The 21,913-nt window shown below is 38.5% G+C and overlaps 1 protein-coding gene across 1 annotated transcript; it reads right to left on the minus strand.

The window, feature by feature from the left end:
* Positions 1-13,345: 13,345 nt before the first annotated feature.
* On the minus strand, positions 13,346-19,818 carry LOC139116459 (carbohydrate sulfotransferase 8-like). Its single transcript, XM_070679084.1, has 4 exons — positions 19,717-19,818; positions 16,614-16,715; positions 16,094-16,215; positions 13,346-14,624 (listed from the first exon to the last, which is right to left on the minus strand). Exons 2-4 carry the CDS (start codon positions 16,693-16,695, stop codon positions 13,800-13,802), a joined length of 1,029 nt encoding a protein of 342 aa, XP_070535185.1. The 5' UTR covers positions 16,696-16,715; positions 19,717-19,818; the 3' UTR covers positions 13,346-13,799.
* Between the last annotated feature and the right edge of the window lie 2,095 nt (positions 19,819-21,913).

Genomic DNA, 21,913 nt, shown 5'->3' on the forward strand with positions numbered 1-21,913 from the left:
AATTTTTATGCAAATGAGAGTCATTTAAAAGTTTAAATCTAAGATTGACGGCAGGTCATGTGACCCATTGTTATGGTCATGGAATAAAAAATACTTGGTCTGAGTTTTACCTATGTGCCAAATTTGAAGTCATTTGGTGTAACGGTGTTCGAATGGCAAAGCATGTAAAGGTGGCGGAACAATAATATAATAATAATAATAATAAATATAGCTGCAAGCAGCGATGACCGGGTTTCGACAGAAGTAGCAGCATTAAGAGCAAAAGAAAAATTAGATTGGGCGCATAATTAATGAAGTACAGGATGCAGTGTCATTAGGTCTCCCATCATACCACATATGAATTCTGTAGCACTTGTGGTTATCAAGTTGTGGACATATAAGTATATTCAAGGTCAAAGGTCATCGAGGTCACATGACATTTTGTCAAAAATTTTTTATTGCTAAGCTATCCCTATATACCAAAAATCAGACCTCTAGCCCTATAGACTGGCTCAGAATTAGATATGCGCATAATTAATTAGGTACAGGATGTGGTGTCATAAGGTCTCCCATCATACCAAATATGAAGGGTCTAGCACTTGGGGTTACTTAGTTATGCCCATATATGTATATATAAGGTCAAAGGTCATGAAGGTCACATGACATTTTGTCAAAAAAATTGTACTGCTAAGTTATCCCTATATACCAAAAATCAGACCTCTAGCTCTATTGGCTGGCTCAGAATTAGATATGCGCATAATTAATGAGGTAGAGGATGTGATGTCATAAGGTCTCCCATCATACCAAATATGAAGGGTGTACCACTTGTGGTTACTGAGTTATGGACATATACGTATATTCAAGGTCAAAGGTCATCGAGGTCACATGACATTTTGTCAAAAAAATTGTAATGCTAAGTTATCCCTATATACCAAAAATCAGACCTCTAGCTCTATTGGCTGGCTCAGAATTAGATATGCGCATAATTAATGAGGTCTGATCACGTGACATATTTGCAACAGATTTCTATCCCATAGTAGTCCCTGTGTACCAAAATTTGGTCTCTGGCCCTATTGGTTAGCCTAGAAATAGATATGCGCATAATTAATGAGGTCTGGTCACGTGACATATTTGCAATAGATTTCTATCCCATAGTAGACCCTGTGTACCAAAATTCGGATCTCTAGCCCTATTGGTTAGCCTAGAATTAGATATGCGCATAATTAATGAGGTCTGGTCACGTGACATATTTGCAATAGATTTCTATCCCATAGTAGTCCCTGTGTACCAAAATTCGGATCTCTAGCCCTATTGGTTAGCCTAGAATTAGATATGCGCATAATTAATGAGGTCTTGTCACGTGACATATTTGCAATAGATTTCTATCCCATAGTAGTCCCTGTGTACCAAAATTCGGATCTCTAGCCCTATTGGTTAGCCTAGAATTAGATATGCGCATAATTAATGAGGTCTTGTCACGTGACATATTTGCAATAGATTTCTATCCCATAGTAGTCCCTGTGTACCAAAATTTGGATCTCTAGCCCTATTGGTTAGCCTAGAATTAGATATGCGCATAATTAATGAGGTCTGGTCACGTGACATAATTGCAATAGATTTCTATCCCATAGTAGTCCCTGTGTACCAAAATTTGGATCTCTAGCCCTATTGGTTAGCCTAGAATTAGATATGCGCATAATTAATGAGGTCTGGTCACGTGACATATTTGCAATAGATTTCTATCCCATATAGTCCCTGTGTACCAAAATTCGGATCTCTAGCCCTATTGGTTAGCCTAGAATTAGATATGCGCATAATTAATGAGGTCAAGGTCACGTGACCTGACCCAAAATATTTCGGTGAACATTAACAGCAATGATCGTCTATGTCGAAAAAGAACCAGACTCTTAGCTCTATTGGCTAGCCTATAGTGGGCATTTGTAAATCTATAGGGGAGGTCAAAGGTCACTGAAAAATATGAAAAATAATACTTTAAAAATCTTCTTCTCATAATCGGCAAGACCTGTTACCTTGATATTTGGCATGAAGGAGCAAGGCTATAAGGTCTAAAAAGTGACTGGAGCAGAATTTTGATTTACCACCTTTTATGCAAATGAAGTCATTTTTAAAGTTTATTTTCAAAATGGCCGAAAGGTCACGTGACCTTTTGTTATGGTCATGTGACCAAAAAATTACTTTTGCTGAGTTGTACCTGTGTACCAAATATGAAGTCTCTAGGTGCAACGGTGTTCGCGTGGTAGTTGCAGAAGTGCGACGGAAGAAGAAGAAGAAGAATAATAATAATAATAATAAATATAGCTGCAAGCAGCGATGACCGGGTTTCGACACAAGTAGCAGCATTAAGAGCAAAAGAAAAATTAGATTGTGCGCATAATTAATGAAGTACAGGATGCAGTGTCATTAGGTCTCCCATCATACCACATATGAATTCTGTAGCACTTGTGGTTATCAAGTTGTGGACATATAGGTATATTCAAGGTCAAATGTCATCGAGGTCACATGACATTTGTCAAAAATTTTTTATTGCTAAGCTATCCCTATATACCAAAAATCAGACCTCTAGCCCTATAGACTGGCTCAGAATTAGATATGCGCATAATTAATTAGGTACAGGGTGTGGTGTCATAAGGTCTCCCATCATACCAAATATGAAGGGTCTAGCACTTGGGGTTACTTAGTTATGCCCATATATGTATATATAAGGTCAAAGGTCATGAAGGTCACATGACATTTTGTCAAAAAAATTGTACTGCTAAGTTATCCCTATGTACCAAAAATCAGACCTCTAGCTCTATTGGCTGGCTCAGAATTAGATATGCGCATAATTAATGAGGTAGAGGATGTGATGTCATAAGGTCTCCAATCATACCAAATATGAAGGGTGTACCACTTGTGGTTACTGAGTTATGGACATATACGTATATTCAAGGTCAAAGGTCATCGAGGTCACATGACATTTTGTCAAAAAAATTGTAATGCTAAGTTATCCCTATATACCAAAAATCAGACCTCTAGCTCTATTGGCTGGCTCAGAATTAGATATGCGCATAATTAATGAGGTCTGATCACGTGACATATTTGCAATAGATTTCTATCCCATAGTTGTCCCTGTGTACCAAAATTTGGATCTCTAGCCCTATTGGTTAGCCTAGAAATAGATATGCGCATAATTAATGAGGTCTGGTCACGTGACATATTTGCAATAGATTTCTATCCCATAGTAGTCCCTATGTACCAAAATTGGATCTCTAGCCCTATTGGTTAGCCTAGAATTAGATATGCGCATAATTAATGAGGTCTGGTCACGTGACATATTTGCAATAGATTTCTATCCCATAGTAGTCCCTGTGTACCAAAATTCGGATCTCTAGCCCTATTGGTTAGCCTAGAATTAGATATGCGCATAATTAATGAGGTCTTGTCACGTGACATATTTGCAATAGATTCTATCCCATAGTAGTCCCTGTGTACCAAAATTCGGATCTCTAGCCCTATTGGTTAGCCTAGAATTAGATATGCGCATAATTAATGAGGTCTGGTCACGTGACATATTTGCAATAGATTTCTATCCCATAGTAGTCCCTGTGTACCAAAATTCGGATCTCTAGCCCTATTGGTTAGCCTAGAATTAGATATGCGCATAATTAATGAGGTCTGTCACGTGACATATTTGCAATAGATTTCTATCCCATAGTAGTCCCTGTGTACCAAAATTTGGATCTCTAGCCCTATTGGTTAGCCTAGAATTAGATATGCGCATAATTAATGAGGTCTGGTCACGTGACATATTTGCAATAGATTTCTATCCCATAGTAGTCCCTGTGTACCAAAATTCGGATCTCTAGCCCTATTGGTTAGCCTAGAATTAGATATGCGCATAATTAATGAGGTCAAGGTCACGTGACCTGACCCAAAATATTTCGGTGAACATTAACAGCCAATGATCGTCTATGTCGAGAAAGAACCAGACTCCTAGCTCTATTGGCTAGCCTATAGTGGGCATTGTAAATCTATAGGGGAGGTCAAAGGTCACTGAAAATATGAAAAATAATACTTTAAAAATCTTCTTCTCATAATCGGCAAGACCTGTTACCTTGATATTTGGCATGAAGGAGCAAGGCTATAAGGTCTAAAAAGTGACTGGAGCAGAATTTTGATTTACCACCTTTTATGCAAATGAAGTCAATTTTAAAGTTTATTTTCAAAATGGCCGAAAGGTCACGTGACCTTTGTTATGGTCATGTGACCAAAAAATTACTTTTGCTGAGTTGTACCTGTGTACCAAATATGAAGTCTCTAGGTGCAACGGTGTTCGCGTGGTAGTTGCAGAAGCGCGACAGAAGAAGAAAAAGAAGAATAATAATAATAATAATAATAATAAAAAACATAACGATTACAATAGGGTTTCGCACCCATGGTGTCGAAACCCTAATAAAAACATAACGATTACAATAGGGTTTCGCACCCATGGTGTCGAAACCCTAATATAAAACATTACGATTACAAGCGGGTTTCGAACGAAAGTCTCGAAACCCTAATATATGCAGAAATCAGTATGGAAGAATTTCCTCTCTGCTTTTTGACCGTAACGTACAACTTTTAAAATATCACTGATTAGGTATTTGGTTGTAGGAAAATAAATAAATTCCTTTCAGGGGAAAGTTTTCTATTTGGCGACAGGGTTTTTCCTCAGCTTCCAAGGGTTGGTAAAGTAAAACAGAATTACAGTCAACTCGCACTTTTTCCAACCCGCCCAGAACCAACTCGCCCGATTCAAACTCGCCCGATACCAACTCGCCCGTTGTTTTGAGATAGGGTGTTGTAGATTCCATGTACGCTAACCCGATGGCCCGAGGCCAGCTATTTTCATGTCATGCCAGGCCAGTAACTCGTGAAAGACGGTCCTGCTGTTCCTAAAGAAGTGAGCCAGTACGCAGTAACTATCCCTATACGTAAAGAAGCCGAACGAAATTTATTCTTTCAAGAGATTTGCAAAACGTGAAATTCGCAAATAAAAAGTTTTCCGTGTTGGCACATATTTCAAGCCGCACCTGTGGTTCTCTATGTTAGAAATATTTGTTGTTAGAAATAAAACGTTTATGCGTACCAGTTGCTGCGAAAACGAGCCCTGCCACTCTTTGATATGTTCTTCACTCCAATAACCAAGCTACCCGAGTGGCAAAGGCTACGATTCGCAGCAAGCGTACCAGTAGCTCTGCATGGCAGGGCTGTGTGTTTACCGGCGTTATACGGCCTCCGTATAACGCCGGTAAACACACAGCCCTGCCATGCAGACCTAGCGTACCAGGTACTCATAAATTGCAAAATAATATCGGGCGAGTTGGTATCGGGCGAGTTGGAATCGGGCGAGTTGGTATCGGGCGAGTTGGAATCGGGCGAGTTGGTTCTGGGCGGGTTGGAAAAAGTGCGAGTTGACTGGTACCCCGTAAAACAAGGTTCTTTTTAAGCGAAAAAATCTTGTAGATTATATTGGCAATGTCTACTTAGCATGCGCAATGAACTATGAAAATTGTACGACCTGCTCCGTCACAGAACGGAGATAATGTCTGAGCTCGGAGGGAGGTCAGCGGATACTTATGATTGAGGGTGAATCTTGCCTGGTCTTTCACATGAGCCGCGCACACGATAAGCCTCCCACGCACGGTGCACAATAGACAAAACTGCTGATTTTAACGCGCAGTTTCTTTTCCAAAAACAGCCAATTTTTAATTTAAAATCGTGATCGATCCTAGTTTTCGAGCACGCTCATCTTGTTTAGATACACAATGTGCTAAGCTGCGTTTTTAGACTTGTGCAAAGTTCGCATTTCTCTCTCTGTGCGAGGGGACCATTTCGCGTCCGCCATTTTGAATCTTGTTCGATAGCCAGTAACACTGCCCTGCTCCGCAGAGCTAGCTGTAGAATGGGATGTTGAATTGTGAAATAGGATTTGGAAGTGCATGATGTGTTGTCAAATGAAATTGGGAAGAGCATGTTGAGTTGTAAAATAGGATTTGGAAGTGCATGATGTGTTGTCAAATGAAATTGGGAAGAGCATGTTGAGTTGTAAAATAGGATTTGGAAGTGCATGATGTGTTGTCAAATGAAATTGGAAGAGCATGTTGAGTTGTAAAATAGGATTTGGAAGTGCATGATGTGTTGTCAAATGAAATTGGGAAGAGCATGTTGAGTTGTAAAATAGGATTTGGAAGTGCATGATGTGTTGTCAAATGAAATTGGGAAGAGCATGTTGAGTTGTAAAATAGGATTTGGAAGTGCATGATGTGTTGTCAAATGAAATTGGGAAGAGCATGTTGAGTTGTAAAATAGGATTTGGAAGTGCATGTTGTGTTGTGAAATAGCATGTTGAGTTGTAAAATAGGATTTGAATAGCATGTTGAATTGTAAAATAGAATTCGGAATGGCATGTTGTGTTGTGAAATAGCATGTTGAATTGTAAAATAGAATTCGGAATGGCATGTTGTGTTGTAAAATCAAAGTAGTAATTTTGGCATGGATTGGACACATACTTCACTGTCAACGCTGGATTTATACTGTGGACTTTGTGCAGCTTCAAGCCTGCAAGCCAAAGGACTGTTCATTCATCCGACTGACTGTTACAACTCTGAGACTGGAGCTTTGCCGTCCCAGCTGAGATAAGTAGTCTGTACACTTTTAAAGCTTGTACTCTATCCCTGACTTAGCAATTAGTTTTATTTTCGTAATAAATTTTGTTTTAAACGTTAACTGCTGAGTTCACCCTTTTGTTCGTTTTCTCTGCACGTAACAAAATTGGGGGCTCGTCCGGGATACGAATATTTTGAGCCGTTTGACAACATTTTGACAGCTTTTCAAAACTACTATATACTGTGAACTCAGCGAAATTTAATCATGGCGGAATTTAAACCAGACGAATTATGGATGACCTTGATCAGGACACATTTGATTCCCTCAGAAAAGACAACCTCATAACACTGGCCAATTTCCTTAAGGTAGAGTTAAACGATCTATGCGCAAGCGAGAAATACAGTTCAAGATTGCAAAACATTTAGTTAAATCAGGCCATTTTGAGGAGTCTGCCTTAAAAGATTATGAGCCCGAGTCTTACCTCTGAACTCAGAAAATTAGAATTAGAAATGCAGACAAATTTGGAGATCAAGAAACTAGAATTACAAATGAGAGAGAAAGAATTACAAATGGAAGAAAGACAGAGAGAGAAAGATAGGCAGGAAAGATTAGAAATGGAAGAAAGACAGAAAGAGAGGGAATTGGAAATGAAAGAAAAGAATTGCAAATGGAAGAAAGACAAAGGGAGAAAGAAAGAGAGGAAAAGAAAAGGAAAGAGAATTAGCAGAACACCGACTGCAGTTAGAAATGAGACGTTTAGAGCTTGGAAAGTCAGGAAAATTCTTCCCTTCAGAACAAGGAAAATTCTTTCCTTCACAATTTTGACATCACTAAGCATTTCAGGTTAGTTCCCCCTTTCCAAGAAAAGGATGTTGATAAATATTTCCTTCATTTTGAGAAAATTGCTCAGAGTCTGGATTGGCCTAAGGAGTCCTGGTCTATGCTTTTGCAGAGTGCTTTGGTGGGTAAAGCCAGAGAAATTTATATTCAGTTGTCAGTAGAGCAGGCTTCAATTATGATTCTGTGAAGGAATTAATTCTCAAGGGCTATGAGTTGGTGCCTGAAGCTTACCGTCAGAAATTTAGGGATTGTGAGAAGGTGAAAGATCAAACTTATGTTGAATTTGCTCGAACAAAAGAACAACTGTTTGATCGTTGGTGTTCTTCGGAAAAGGTCAGTCAGAATTATGACAAATTACGACAGCTTGTTTTGATTGAGGAATTTAAAAGGTGCATTCGGAGTGACATCAAGACGTTTATCAATGAACAAAAGGCAGATACATTGGAGGTTGCTGCACGTTTGGCCGATGATTATTCATTGACCCACAAATCTTCATTTCTCAGCAAACCATCCCAGTCCTTTTCATACAGAAACAATGCAGGTAAATTTAACTCGTCCTTTTCATCCAAGAATTTTTCAAAGGAGAGTAGAAAATCAAATGACAACAGTTCACAGAGTTCAAGTAACACTCCCACATCATCAGATCCCAAGTCTCAATCTCCTTCTGACAAACAGTTTGGTACACTTTCTTGTAATTATTGTAAGAAAGACGGCCATTTAATGTCAGATTGTTTCAAATTGAAAAGAAAACGTGAAGGTCAAAGTGGTCAAAGTGGATCTAAGCCCACCGGCTTTATTTCTTCATCAACTCAATTAGAGTCTAATAATGTGTGCAACACATTTTCTGAGGTTAAATCCCTCTTATCCCCAATTAATGAGGTCAAGGTCAATTCTTCTCAAGATAGCATTATGGGTATTTTCGAACCATTTATTCATGATGGTTTTATATCACTTTCTAGTGATTTTCTCTTCCGCTACCCCTGTCAAAATTTTAAGAGATACCGGGGCTTCCAGTCTCTTTTGTTGGCAGATACCCTGCCGTTTTCTGAAAAGTCATTTTCAGGTTCTAAAGTTCTTATTAAGGGGTAGATTGTAATGACTACATTCCTGTTCCTCTCCATAATGTCTATTTGTCTTCGGACTTTATTCTGGACCTGTGACTTTAGGTATTAGGCCTTTTTTGCCTTTTGAAGGGATTCACCTTCTTCTTGGAAACGACCTTGCTGGGGACAAGGTCATTACTAATCCACTTGTGACTGATAATCCTAGTTTAGATCAGGATCCAGAGCCAATTGAACAAGAGATACCCGATTTATTTCCTTCATGTGCCATTACTCGAGCCATGTCAAAGAAAACTTCAGAGAATCAAAATACTCTCAAAAATAATGTCACAGATGTTGACTTAAATGACACCTTTCTCAGTCAGGTGTTTGACACGGATCATTCCGTTATCCCTCGTGGATTTGAAACTTCCAGTAAAACTTCTGCTGACCAAAGTCAGACATTTTCTAGATCAAATCTCATTGCAGAACAACACAAAGACCAGATATTTTGTCTTTGTTTGACAGGGTAGATGATGAAGGTAAAACTTCAGATAGCTCTGTTTCCTATTATACAAAGTCTGGTATTCTCATGCGTAAATGGAGACCTCCAGATGTTTTGGTTGATGACGATTGGGCTATAAAACATCAAATTGTGGTTCCAAAGCCCTACCGTGCTGAAATATTGCGCCTGGCCCATGAAACGCCCTGGGCTGGTCACTTAGGAGTCAGGAAAACTTATCATAAAATTCTCAGTCACTTTTATTGGCCTAATCTCAGGCAGGATGTAGCACATTTCTGTAAAACTTGTCACACATGTCAAATGGTAGGAAAGCCAAATCAGACCATTCCAAAGGCCCCTTTACAGCCAATTCCTGCATTTCAAGAACCATTTGGTAGGATACTAATAGACTGTGTTGGGCCCTACCAAAAACAAGATCAGGAAATGAGTATATGTTGACAATTATGTGTACATCAACTCGGTTCCCAGAAGCCATACCACTGAGAAACATAAAGACAAAGACTATAGTGAGAGCTTTAGTCAAATTTTTCACTTTATTGGCCTCCTAAATGTGTCCGTCCTGATCAAGGCTCCAACTTTATGTCTGGAATTTTTCAACAAGTAATGGATCAGCTAGGCATTAAACAGTATAGGTCGTCCGCCTATCATCCAGAAAGTCAGGGTGCTCTTGAGCGATTTCATCAAACTTTGAAAAACATGATTAGGACCTACTGTTTCGATACAGAGAAGCAGTGGGATGAAGGAATTCATTTTCTGCTCTTTGCTGTTAGAGAGTCAATTCAGAGTCTCTTGGTTTTAGTCCATTTGAGCTTGTATTTGGACATACAGTCCGTGGCCCACTTAAGCTCATTAAAGAGAAATTCCTATCAGACGATGATGATTGTCTGAATATTTTGCAATATGTGTCAGATTTTCGTACAAAACTCTCTAAAGCATGTGAATTAGCCAGAGAAAATCTTGAGTCATCTCAGCAGTCAATGAAAACCAAATATGATAAAAACACCTCAAAACGGAAGTTTGAACCAGGTCAAAAAGTTCTTGTTCTACTTCCAATTCCTGGCAAACCACTCCATGCTCGTTACTTTGGGCCATACCTAATTGATAAGAAATTGAGTGATTTAAATTACATCATAATAACACCTGACAGGCGAAAACAAAAACAGCTATGTCACATAAATATGCTTAAGCCATATTTGGATAGGGATAATCCTACTATAACTCAGCCTGTCAGTACCGTCAGTTCTGGCCATTATGAAGATAGTGATACTGAAACTGACTTGAGTGAAAATACTCTAAACTCAAAGCTGGGCTCGGTCAAGCTTCAGAACTCAGAAATCCTGGAGAAGCTGGAGTCTACAAAGTTGGCACACCTCCAGCCAGAACAACAACAACAGGTGAAAGAACTGCTCCATGAATATAAACACCTGTTTCAAGATGTTCCAACGAGGACAAACGTCATCTATCACGACGTTGATGTTGGGGACAGTAAGCCTGTAAAACAACATCCATACAGACTGAATCCAACAAAAGCAAAATATCTCCAGGAAGAAGTCAAATACCTGCTGGACATGACTTTATTGAACCCAGTAAAAGTAACTGGAGTTCGCCGTGCATACTTGTTCCCAAATCAGATCACAGTTATCGTATGTGCACGGACTTTAGGAAGGTCAACACTTTAACAAAGACAGACACTTTCCCAATCCCGAGGATTGATGACTGCATCGACCGAGTGGGAAAAGCCAAGTATGTGACGAAATTTGACCTACTGAAGGGATTTTGGCAAGTCCCTCTGACGGATCGTGCTCGTGAAATATCCGCCTTTGTTACACCAGACGGATTGTTCCAGTACAAGGTGATGCCATTCGGAATGATGAACTCTCCGGCAACGTTCCAAAGGATGATCAACGACGTCATATCCGGGCTAGACGGATGTGGAGCTTACGTTGACGACGTCGTCCTGTATAGTGACACCTGGGAGGAACACATCAAGCTCATGCGGAAGTTCTTTGAGAGACTGAGTAAAGCCATGTTGACTGTCAACCTTGCCAAATCTGAGTTTGGTTGGGCGAGGGTGACTTACCTCGGACATACTGTAGGACAGGGTGAGGTAAAACCTGTTGATGCCAAATCAGTGCCATTTCAAGTTTTCCCCATACCAAACTGCAAACGACAACTGATGCGCTTTCTCGGTATGGCTGGTTACTACAGAAAATTCTGTCCAAACTTCTCCACAATTACTGAGCCTTTGACTAACTTACTTAAAAAGAAAGTAAAGTTTGTTTGGTCAGAGCAATGCCAACAGGCATTTGATACACTTAAAGCCATACTGCAAAGTGCTCCAGTGTTGTCTGCACCAGATTTCACTTTGCCATTCAAATTAGCTGTAGATGCTAGTGATACGGCTGCTGGTGCTGTTTTATTGCAAGAGGATAGTCATGGTGTAGATCATCCTGTTTGCTATTTTTCACGCAAATTTAACAAATCCCAGAGAAACTACTCTACAATTGAAAAAAGAGTGTTTATCTTTGATATTAGCTTTACAGCATTTTGAAGTTTATGTTACTTCTTCAAATCAGCCAATAGTGGTTTATATTGATCACAACCCTCTTGTTTTTCTGCAGAAATTTAAAGGCAAAAATCAGAGATTGCTAAGATGGAGTTTAATGTTACAGGAGTTTAATCTTGATATTAGACATATCAAAGGCAGAGACAATTTAATTGCAGACTGTCTCTCTCGTATTTAGAGTTTATTGTTGTTCACTTTCAAGAAGTTTAACTTTAGAGTAAAAAAAAAAAAAAAAAAAAAAAAAATTTGAGTACTTAAATCTTTTTCAAGATTACATTTGCAAAAGAAAGATTTTTCTTTGAAAAATTTTCTTTTTTTTGAAGAGGGGGTGTGTTATGTAGGTCATTTCCCCCACACTCATCATGACCTGAGTTCAATTAGTCTAGAACATTCTCAAGGTCACTGCCCTTAATGACCTCACAACCTTGAATTCAATTAGTCATGTTTGGAATGCTCTGGAAAGTTGATTAGTTGTGTAAGGGAGATAATTTTAGAACAGTAATTAGCATGTCAATAAAAGTTCTAGATTGTTCTTATATGCCTTTATAAAAGGGACGTGCTCAGCTTCCAGTCAGACTTTTGGGATCGTGTCTCTTGTGTGTTACTAAACTCCAGCCGTAGTAATTTTCAAGACTTTTCAAGACCTTCACTGTCAACGCTGGATTTATACTGTGGACTTTGTGCAGCTTCAAGCCTGCAAGCCAAAGGACTGTTCATTCATCCGACTGACTGTTACAACTCTGAGACTGGAGCTTTGCCGTCCCAGCTGAGATAAGTAGTCTGTACACTTTTAAAGCTTGTACTCTATCCCTGACTTAGCAATTAGTTTTATTTTCGTAATAAATTTTGTTTAAACGTTAACTGCTGAGTTCACCTTTTGTTCGTTTTCTCTGCACGTAACACTAAAAAGGAGCATTTGACTTGTCAACAGTATTATATACAGTCAGCGATAGATTAGGTTACAATTCAGTTGTTAAAATTTCAATATATGGCTTGCGTGTTAATATTTGAAGTGAATATTTGGTGTTCAAATAATGCTATGGAGAGTGGAACAATAAACTCTGTTTTATACATAGAAGAAAAGTATGGAAAATATCAACACTTGTAATTTCTGTCCGCTGTTGCTATGGAAGGTCTAAAGTTGGCGTTATTTCTTATGAAAATCCAATGGCACTCATATTACTTTCGATTTTTTGAAAAGAAAAGTGATGAAATGCTCTATAATGATTCCAGAATTGAATTCACTTCGAGGAATTGGTCGACGACATAACAACATACCAAGTTGTGGAATATGATAATATAAGACGGTATACGTAAAAGACAGGCGACAAAATATTTTCAGATCCCCATATACCTAGAGCAAACCGTTCAAATGCCCCTTTACTGTCGCGTAACTTTCAAATCCCCCTGAATCTCTCTCTCTCTCTCTCTCTCTCTCTCTCTCTCTCTCTCTCTCTCTGAGGGGAAAATGGCACCATGATGCACACATTCCTTCTTTCCCTTTTTATCAATAAATACAGAATATCAAAGGTAACAGTAATCAAATTAGCCAATCATACACAAATGAAATGGCGACAAACTCACGTTTTCTTCACACCAATCTTCCTACGATCTGTACGCGCCTCACGTACACGCTAGATATTCACACAAATACATAGCGCATCGCATGGGAATAGGGTCCTTGGTAGTGCACTCGGATGGCAAAGAAGCAAAATTTCGAGCAATATATTTTTATTTTTTTATGAAGTTTTCGCCAATGAAAATGAAATAAATATGCAGAGGCATCCAATACAAGGGGATATTTAAGAAAAATTAACATACGAGACGATCCTTACCAGAGAATGGAAGTACAACAGTCAAAAACGGCTTTTTTCTGAATAACGACGGTAAGATATGTTGTCGAGTTGTGAAATGCATGTCTGGAGAGAAATTTACTTCTTCATTATATTTTCATCGTGTTTTTTAGAAAAGGGAATACATTTTGGCACAAATATCTGCACACCCATAATGGATAAAATGACAGAATGCATTTGTATGAAGAAGTGAGTTTGACCAAAAAAATACGTGTAAATGGAGAACGAGTCGATACACTTTTCCATGTCATTGAACTGTTAACATGGCACGAACGACGTCGACTGCAAAGCATGTCATTTCCGGAGTACAAGGTAAAATGTGTCCCCCGTTTAGAAAGATCGGAAGTCAGTTAACCCCTTAGACTGTAATCAAACATGTCGTAGCCGAACAATTTAAAATCCCACTCAAATTTTTTATAAAGGCCCTGAATTTGGCTTTCAGTGAGGCGGCTGTAGTATCGCCACATGACGTCATCAGCAGAGCTGTTAGTTGCATGCGGCGCGTAACGAGGGAAAGTCGCCACGTCTTCGGCGTGGATTGTCCTTATGACGTAATTTGCGTCCTCGGTCATAGTTTCGTATTTCCCGATAATGTCGTAATCCAGGAAACAGGGATGGCAGACGACATGCATAGGCAACCAATGCACGTTGTATGCGAGCACATCAGTTTCAAGGAGGTATTGGACGAACTCTTCAAATTTTATCTGTTTACTAGAATCATTCCGTCCTACTATTCTTTTCACGATAGGCGAATAGATATTCACGAACGATTTTTCTGGTGTGTCTTCAAATTTGTCCCTGAAAGCTGACAAAAGGCGGGAAAACGGGTGCCTGACGAAAATGAACTTTGTGAAAGTTCGCAGACGTTCCTGTCGCCCCTTGTCAGAAAAGACGTCTAATGTTTGATAATGGTAGTCGTAAACCCTTCCTCCATATCGTAGTTCAGAAACATCCTTTATTGCTCCTCGTAGAACCAACATAACGGTTCTCCAGGCTGTGTTGCCGACTTTGGCTATCGGACAATAGAGAAAATTGTATTTGTTATCCACAAACAGTCGCCGGTAGAGGGCCTCATCCGATGGTCTCTCTCTGCTGTAGTTTCGGCACTGCTTTGCGAACGATCTTCGTTCCTCGTACACATCTGATGTTGTGTGATCATTTTCTTTTAATTCCAACTGCGCATGGCAAAGAGATACAGAATGGGCATGTCAAAATTGGATGGCATTTATTTTCGTAAAAGTGCTTGCTTCACATGCAACGTGAAAACTTGCAGGTTATAACTTATATAAGGTCAAAATTCGAACTCCAGGTACGACGTATGATAAACTAAACGCAAACCTGCATCTAAAATCACCAGGGCCAGGCAAAATGTCAAATGGTGAAAGGTGTGGATTATAACAAGGAACTATACAAAGTAGAAAGTATACTTGGGTGGCATGATGTTTGTTGAAAATACATCGGGGCCTAAAACAGTCGTGTGACGTGTAAAGCGAAAAGCAGTGTCAGGTAAAATCCATAACTTCGTAACTTTAAACGGGCAGTAGCTGAAATTTTTTGAGTTTTCGTCATTATTTTTGTTTTTAATGTCAACTACAGTTTCTTTTTCTACTCTCCACAGTATATTGAGATGCACATAGTATTCACCTTGTCAACTCAGCCTGTGCATATATAGGTTAGAGGAATAATGGGCGACGCAAGGGAGAGAGGAAAGTAAAAAATTAACGGACGAGGCTTGCCGAGCTTGTTTATTATGGCTTTCTTCTCGCCAACGAGTCTGTTATTTCCATTATATTATCAACAAACGCAACGAAACCGTCAAAATTTAAAAAAAATTCCCGCGCGAAAGAAATCGGGGCCCAAGAACTTGTGCAAAATGTGACGTGCGCTGTAAAAAATTGCAAATCTGGAGATTTTTTGGGCATACGTCTAAACTGAGCCCACAAGTACTTCACTTTGTTTTGTGATTGATTATGGTCTATGTACAAATCACGATTTACGTTTTAACTGTAAAGTTTCGATGTTAACATTATTATTCATATTAAAAGGCATGTAAACAAACCATTACTCTGAAGTTGTGGTGAGTCACGTGGTTCAGCTCGACCAATTAAAATGCAGCGGACAGGGTATGGTAATTTATAATGCTTTATTATATACTTGACATTCCACGTGAATTTTAGTCCGGTCTGTAATTCAAATATAAATAACCATGCATTTTACACGTATACATGTTGTGTTGACAAGCTAAATATTTGGTGTTTCAACATCATTTGGATACTGAGCAGAACAAGAACTTGCAACTGACATAAACACAAAGAATAGTGAAAAGGTTATCAAATATTGCAGCTGGTGGCGCTTTATATTTCCCATCATCTCAAGCGGCGATCGAAACTCCCAGGTAGAAAATGTATTGGCTCCTACTTGCAGATTTGATACTGAGGTTTACAGCGTGGTGCGTAAGTCCCTCAATTGAAAATTGATTCTAAGTTGTAACTGAGTGAAAACAAGTGTACCATTTCACGCAGCTTCTATATTGTGGCCTCAAGCAAATCTACATCAATTTTGTAACTTTGTAATGCACGTTAGAGAAAATACTCACAATAAAAAGCCAAAATGGAAGTAAAACTACAGCCTGAACTCTACTTACACTCAAATGATCAGCTGAGCGTTGTCTTGGAGAAAGTTGACTCGGAGAGGTAGGGGCGTTTGTCTTTGATGAACTCACGATGACATGGTGTACTTCGTTGTTAGACCAATGAATTGATATACCTGTGTGGTAAAACACGTACATTTTTAACCACGGTTAAAAATATGCGTGATTACTGCATTTGCTGGCTCATAGCTTATTTGACTTATTTGTTTTATGTAAATCAAAAAGATATAGCCCACACTTTAAAACCAAAACCCAGTGTTGACCATACTCTCAATCATAACCTGAACATAGCCTGAGCAAGAGCAAAGGTAGGTTTCTTGTGATCGCGTGCACCGGCAGATCAGTAACTTCTGCTTTATGTAATTGTAGATGCAACGTTTGCAATTTTACCAGATAAACTCAACATACGTCACACCGTCGACGAATTGAACTAGGTTAGCTAGGTAAAAAAAGTTACAATAGTTTATTACGACGAATTATCTGAAAAGTAAACATACTGGGAAACATCACTCACCAGCGAAATAGCACACCATTATGGCGGATATCAAGCACGCGATGTATAATAGTCCTCGATTTGAGCAAAAAATATAAGCCATATCCTTGATTAGATTGTTGACTATAAGAGATAATACATAACAATATATGAACAATTCACAGTAGCATAAAAATTTTGTAAAATATACATAATGTAATAACTGTAACCTTTAAGCCTTTGAGTGCTGTAATTTTTCCCACCAAAATTATACTGCCACATTTTACCAATCTTTTATGAATTTTTCTGACATTTTTCGATAATTTTAGACCGGATGGACTTCATACTTTATTGCCTACAGTTTTTTATCAAAGTTTTTGCAAAAATCAGAGAAAAATTGACTGTGGTATATCATATAGGGTGAGAAAAATTGACTTTGGCGCTTTTCATTCTGTCTGCGAAGTGGGGGACCTGTTTCTATTTATGCAAAAAGGCGCGTTATACTGTTGGCGCAAATACTGCGATCTGATTGGTCGAGACGTGACAATAACCGTGCTGTATTCGCAATATAGCACGGTCGGAACAGGCACAAGCTCTCAGCTAGAGAAAATTCACTTTCTTGACGTTTCATGCCAGACATTCAATTCAATATAACGATATAATAGAAGTAAACCACCTCAGCAACTGGTAAACCACTCGATTTTCACCACTTCACCCGACATATGCATTCGCTATCGCTCGTGCACATTGTCCACTGGTCAAAATCTCGTCACTGGCTCTGGGTCTGGTTATTGCTTAGGTATTCGACTTGCCAATACCATGCAGTTTCAGTAAAGGTGTATAGAGTCCAATTTTATCATTAGCAAGAAGTGAATTTTGTCTGGACTAAATTCATCTGTCACTGATAATAGGCCTATAACTTATTGTATACAATTCATTATTTTGGTAATCATGATGCCAACCAATAATTTCGTCTTCAACACAATTTGCGGAGAAGGAGAAAATAAATATTTTGTTTTATAGAAGAAATTATAAATAAAAAAATCCAGTAGTACGTCAATGAATAAACATCTGGGAATGAAATCGATATAGAAATGTCAGAATTGTGGTAATGCATTACACACTAAAACAACCATCATTTGGCAGTTGAGAATTTGTTGATCGCAGCACAGTGACCAGAACCGACCCCCGAGATTGTCGCAAAATACATGGTGTATACCTTGATCAGTGTGTTAGAAACTGTGAGAACCATGTTGTTTCACATTTGAAAACACGCTCTCATAGTCAGATTTTCAATTTATAAACCCTATAATCAATGAAAAATATCATTTACTTATTTTTTACCCTGTGTATCGATTGATGTACGTGGGAACAAACGTACAATGAATCAAATTCGAATCTATGTTAAGGGGAATTCCAACGCCAAGTTTTATCCATAAAAATGTAAAGAACACATATCAAGACAATACGTCGACATATGTTGAATATCTGACCATCAACCATTCTTCAGAGAGTAGTCGAAGAAACAAACAAAGAATTACCAATATTTACCAGATACAACCAATTATCAAGGGCTTTAATCAATGCTTTGTCTTATTGCAAAATTGTCGAAAATGCGACTTAATACAACTTCTAAAATCATTCCCCAGAATTAATTGTTTTGATGGAAAAGTAAATTTTGTTATATCGGTTGTCGTATTATGTGAGTAGTTTCATTTTGTAAACAGTAACTCGTCGTAAAGAAGATCTGTGGAATATTTTATCAAGAACACGTTTTCCGTGGAATACATACTCCTGGATGCACTCGTCTGTTTTATTTTGTAGATTCGCAATATGCAATTACATGATTTTTTTTTTTCGTTTGATTTGTTTTGCTTTCACGATAAAACTTTCCGGCATGTGCGTCAGTTGTGGATGTCTTTTGATGGGCGTTAACCAATTATGAATTACTTAATGGTTTGTGTGGTAGCACTCATGTCAACCCACTTATATAAAATGCCATTGATCCGACCAAGGGGCGGTAATGATGACCGGTAGATATGAGTCACAACACTTTTTGATACCAGCCTACTCATCGCCTCTCCGACGCATCTCTTTCAAGCCCTGAATCAAGACCCACTTTGAGACCTACATGTGTACAAACACTACCTTTAACACCTGGAAAGCAAACAGCACCGTTTATAGTTGGGATGGCTTCCGGTAAAATGGGAAAAAGTTTAAAACTAAACCTTTATAATTCTGGTCTTCACATACGCACTCATGAACGTCGAATCTGTTGCTCTGGGTCTGCGCAAGTCTCTTCTCGTCTGGCAACATTCATCTGATCCACCCAGACGTGTAACCGCATTGCTCAAGGGTTGGGATCGATGGGAACTGTTTCCCTACAATAATGTTTCTCCCTAGCTGCAGTGCTGTAGCTCGAGATTTTGCCCCTGGCATTTGGTCGGCCGGCAAAACCAGATCTGCTGCCCGACCCACATACCCGGTCATAACATCGAGCTACAGCACCGCAGGTAATTTCTCCCATCAAAGTGACACTTTAATAGCCGAAATAATTATTTTCGTTCCATGAACAGGCTTTCTTGTACGAAGTATTTTCGTTCCATGAATCGAAGTATACAGGCTGTCTTGTACGAAGTATTGACCATGCCAACTGTGTACAATGCATTTGGTAACACATGAGCAGGACCCAAATCAGTCGTTATCTGGACAACAACCATTGGCATTACACATAGAGATCGTGTCGACAAGATGAACACTAAACATGCCGACATGATCGATTGTACCAAAAGACAGAGCAAAAAGTACTACATCTTGAAAAATTACATCGAAAGAGTTACCACTAAATCATCTGATATGATAAAGACCTTATGAGCACCACTTCTATTCTAAATTCAATTGCTTTCCATCTGATGTTTGATTGCTAGCATAATCGGCTGTGAGTCACCGTTAGAAAAGACGGTGCGTGATTACTAGTCCCCAGACAAGATTACCGGGCCAAAGTTTAACGGTTTGAAAACATTGTGGACAAACAATAAAATTCACGGCACATATACTGTAAATATGCTAGCCAGGCGGGGTTCAGGAAAACTAGATTCGCGACCTGCTTGTCACATTCAAGTTGTCATTATTTAATTTAACTTACCTTCAAAAGAAAACCTTCATTTTCCAAGAAAAATTAAAGGATGCACGAGCGAGTATCCGACATAAAGCGATCAACTTTGATTATCACAGCGTTGCGATCGAATCTATCTTCAAAATTACGTAACAAAATGAAAACAAATGTTACGCGGCAGTGATCCTCGAGTGGTTTAATAATTAATTAGATTAAAACTTTGAAAAATCAATTGCGGGACAATAATAAAACACGTCTAACATACTTCATCTTATTACAATAGTAAATACGTCCTCTAGGCACATTTTCATAAAATAATGGGACACACATTACATATAGTTGTATATGTTTTAAATTATCCAATATGAGGATTTTAAAGTTGGTATAAGGTATTTACACCGTAAGACACACGAGGACTAATGGGTTCAGGAACTTGCCGAATAGAGAAAATTAGAATACTCACAAGATATAGTAATTTTTTCATCAAAATGAGGCTTTGACCTCTTCTTATGACCTCGACGTAGACTGTTGCTAAGCGACAACCACTTACCAATGAGGCGGCCAGTGCAGTGTGAAACAGCCGCCCCGCTGAAACCCGATTTTCTGTTAATTTATTTTACAAAATTGATATCATTGTTCTTTATACTGTCACAGTTCGAATTATTCGTGTTCTGAACTTTACATAGGTGGGTGTCTTCTGAATGTGACTGACCATATGTAGTTTTTTATAGGACGTATGCCATGAATTCTTGAATAGGCCTATCATGCCTTTTACTTTCTCTACGAAAGGTTTAAAGTATAAAACAATTATCGAATCCCCATGCACAATTTTGCAGGAAATTGCATCAACAATACAGAAAATTCACTTAAATTGACATTGAGAAAGTTGTCTTTTCTCGATGAAAACACGCTAAAGTTGAAAATCTGATCTAGATGACATACTTTGTTTCGAAATAAAATTCCCAGTTAATTTCCTTTAAACCCCGTGGAACTTATATATCCGGCAAGAAATTTTTGACATTTTTGGTAACAATATAATTACCTGGCCGTCCTAGTCAACGCTTGCTCAGTAACCCTCATGGTCACGGTCTTCCTGTGCCAATAAAGGAACGTTTTCGAAATCTTTGCCGAAAGAAAGTGGCAAAGCTCTAGTTCAGTCAAATTACCGTTTCTTTTAGAAGGTTGAAATTTAGAATAATGTGTGTCGCACAAAAAGGTAAGGTGTACATTAAATTTGTGTGTTATTTTTCTGTTTGTTCACCCATACCAACAACATTATTAGCTACAATGAAGGAAATGACGATAACATTGACTTTTTGGTCTCCTAACGTACTTACTGTACTAATCTTGCTCACAGCCATAAGTGGACTCTTTGCGATCTGACCGCCATTACATTTGATCACTGATTGGCCAAAGAAGACTCGAAGAGCCTGTTTGCTGGATCGAGTTTGCGCAGCCGAGATCTACCCAAAGCTTTTGAGATCAATCCAAAGATTCCTTTGAAATTTAAAAAATTTAACATCCCCTGTTGAAATATGGAGGCGTGCATCGTGCTGAAACGCCAGGATACATGGATATGTCATCAGCTTACAACCAGCTTGATCACAATTATACCACAGGGAACTCTGAGCTGGCTCCTTGTTTGTTTGTTAATTATGCGTGTTTGTTGATTTGATACGTATGATTATTTCCATATACAATAAAGAACCAATAAAGAGTTGATTTGTGTTCATATTTGTCAATGAAGAACGGTGTTTGTATGTTTTTTTGTTTACAAATATAGTCATTAAATGATAATACAATCCCACATATGAAATATAGCACACCCCGCCTTTGCCATGAGGAGTAAGCACTCATGTGTACCCACCACTCTCTCTGAATACTCACCCTTCCTAGCAACTCACTAGAAAGGGTGAGTATTCATAGAGAGTGGTGGACAAACAAATACACATAAACAAACAAACAAACAAACAAGGAGATAGAGTTCCCTGTGATTATACGTTTCTAGATGTTGAAAAAAGGTTGCACAAATGTGAAATTGACGCTATAGAAGAATGAATGAATGAATGAATGAATGAATGAATGAATGAATGAATGAATGAATGAATGAATGAATGAATGAATGAATGAATGAATGAATGAATGAATGAATGAATGATGAATGAATGAATGAATGAATGAATTGATGGATGGATTAATGAATGAATGGATGAATGAATGAATGAAT

This window comes from Ptychodera flava, chromosome 17 (assembly GCF_041260155.1).
Source record: "Ptychodera flava strain L36383 chromosome 17, AS_Pfla_20210202, whole genome shotgun sequence".
In the NCBI taxonomy this organism is placed as follows: Eukaryota; Metazoa; Hemichordata; class Enteropneusta; family Ptychoderidae; genus Ptychodera; species Ptychodera flava.

What these genes read in the sequence shown, in the direction of transcription:
- LOC139116459 (XM_070679084.1), bottom strand. Translation starts at nt 16,695, where the DNA reads ATGGCTTATATTTTTTGCTCAAATCGAGGACTATTATACATCGCGTGC. An exon ending in AATGGTGTGCTATTTCGCTG is followed by an intron (nt 16,216 to 16,613) that starts GTGAGTGATGTT and finishes TTTACCACACAG; the next exon opens with GTATATCAATTCATTGGTCT. An exon ending in GCTCAGCTGATCATTTGAGT is followed by an intron (nt 14,625 to 16,093) that starts GTAAGTAGAGTT and finishes TGCCATGCGCAG; the next exon opens with TTGGAATTAAAAGAAAATGA.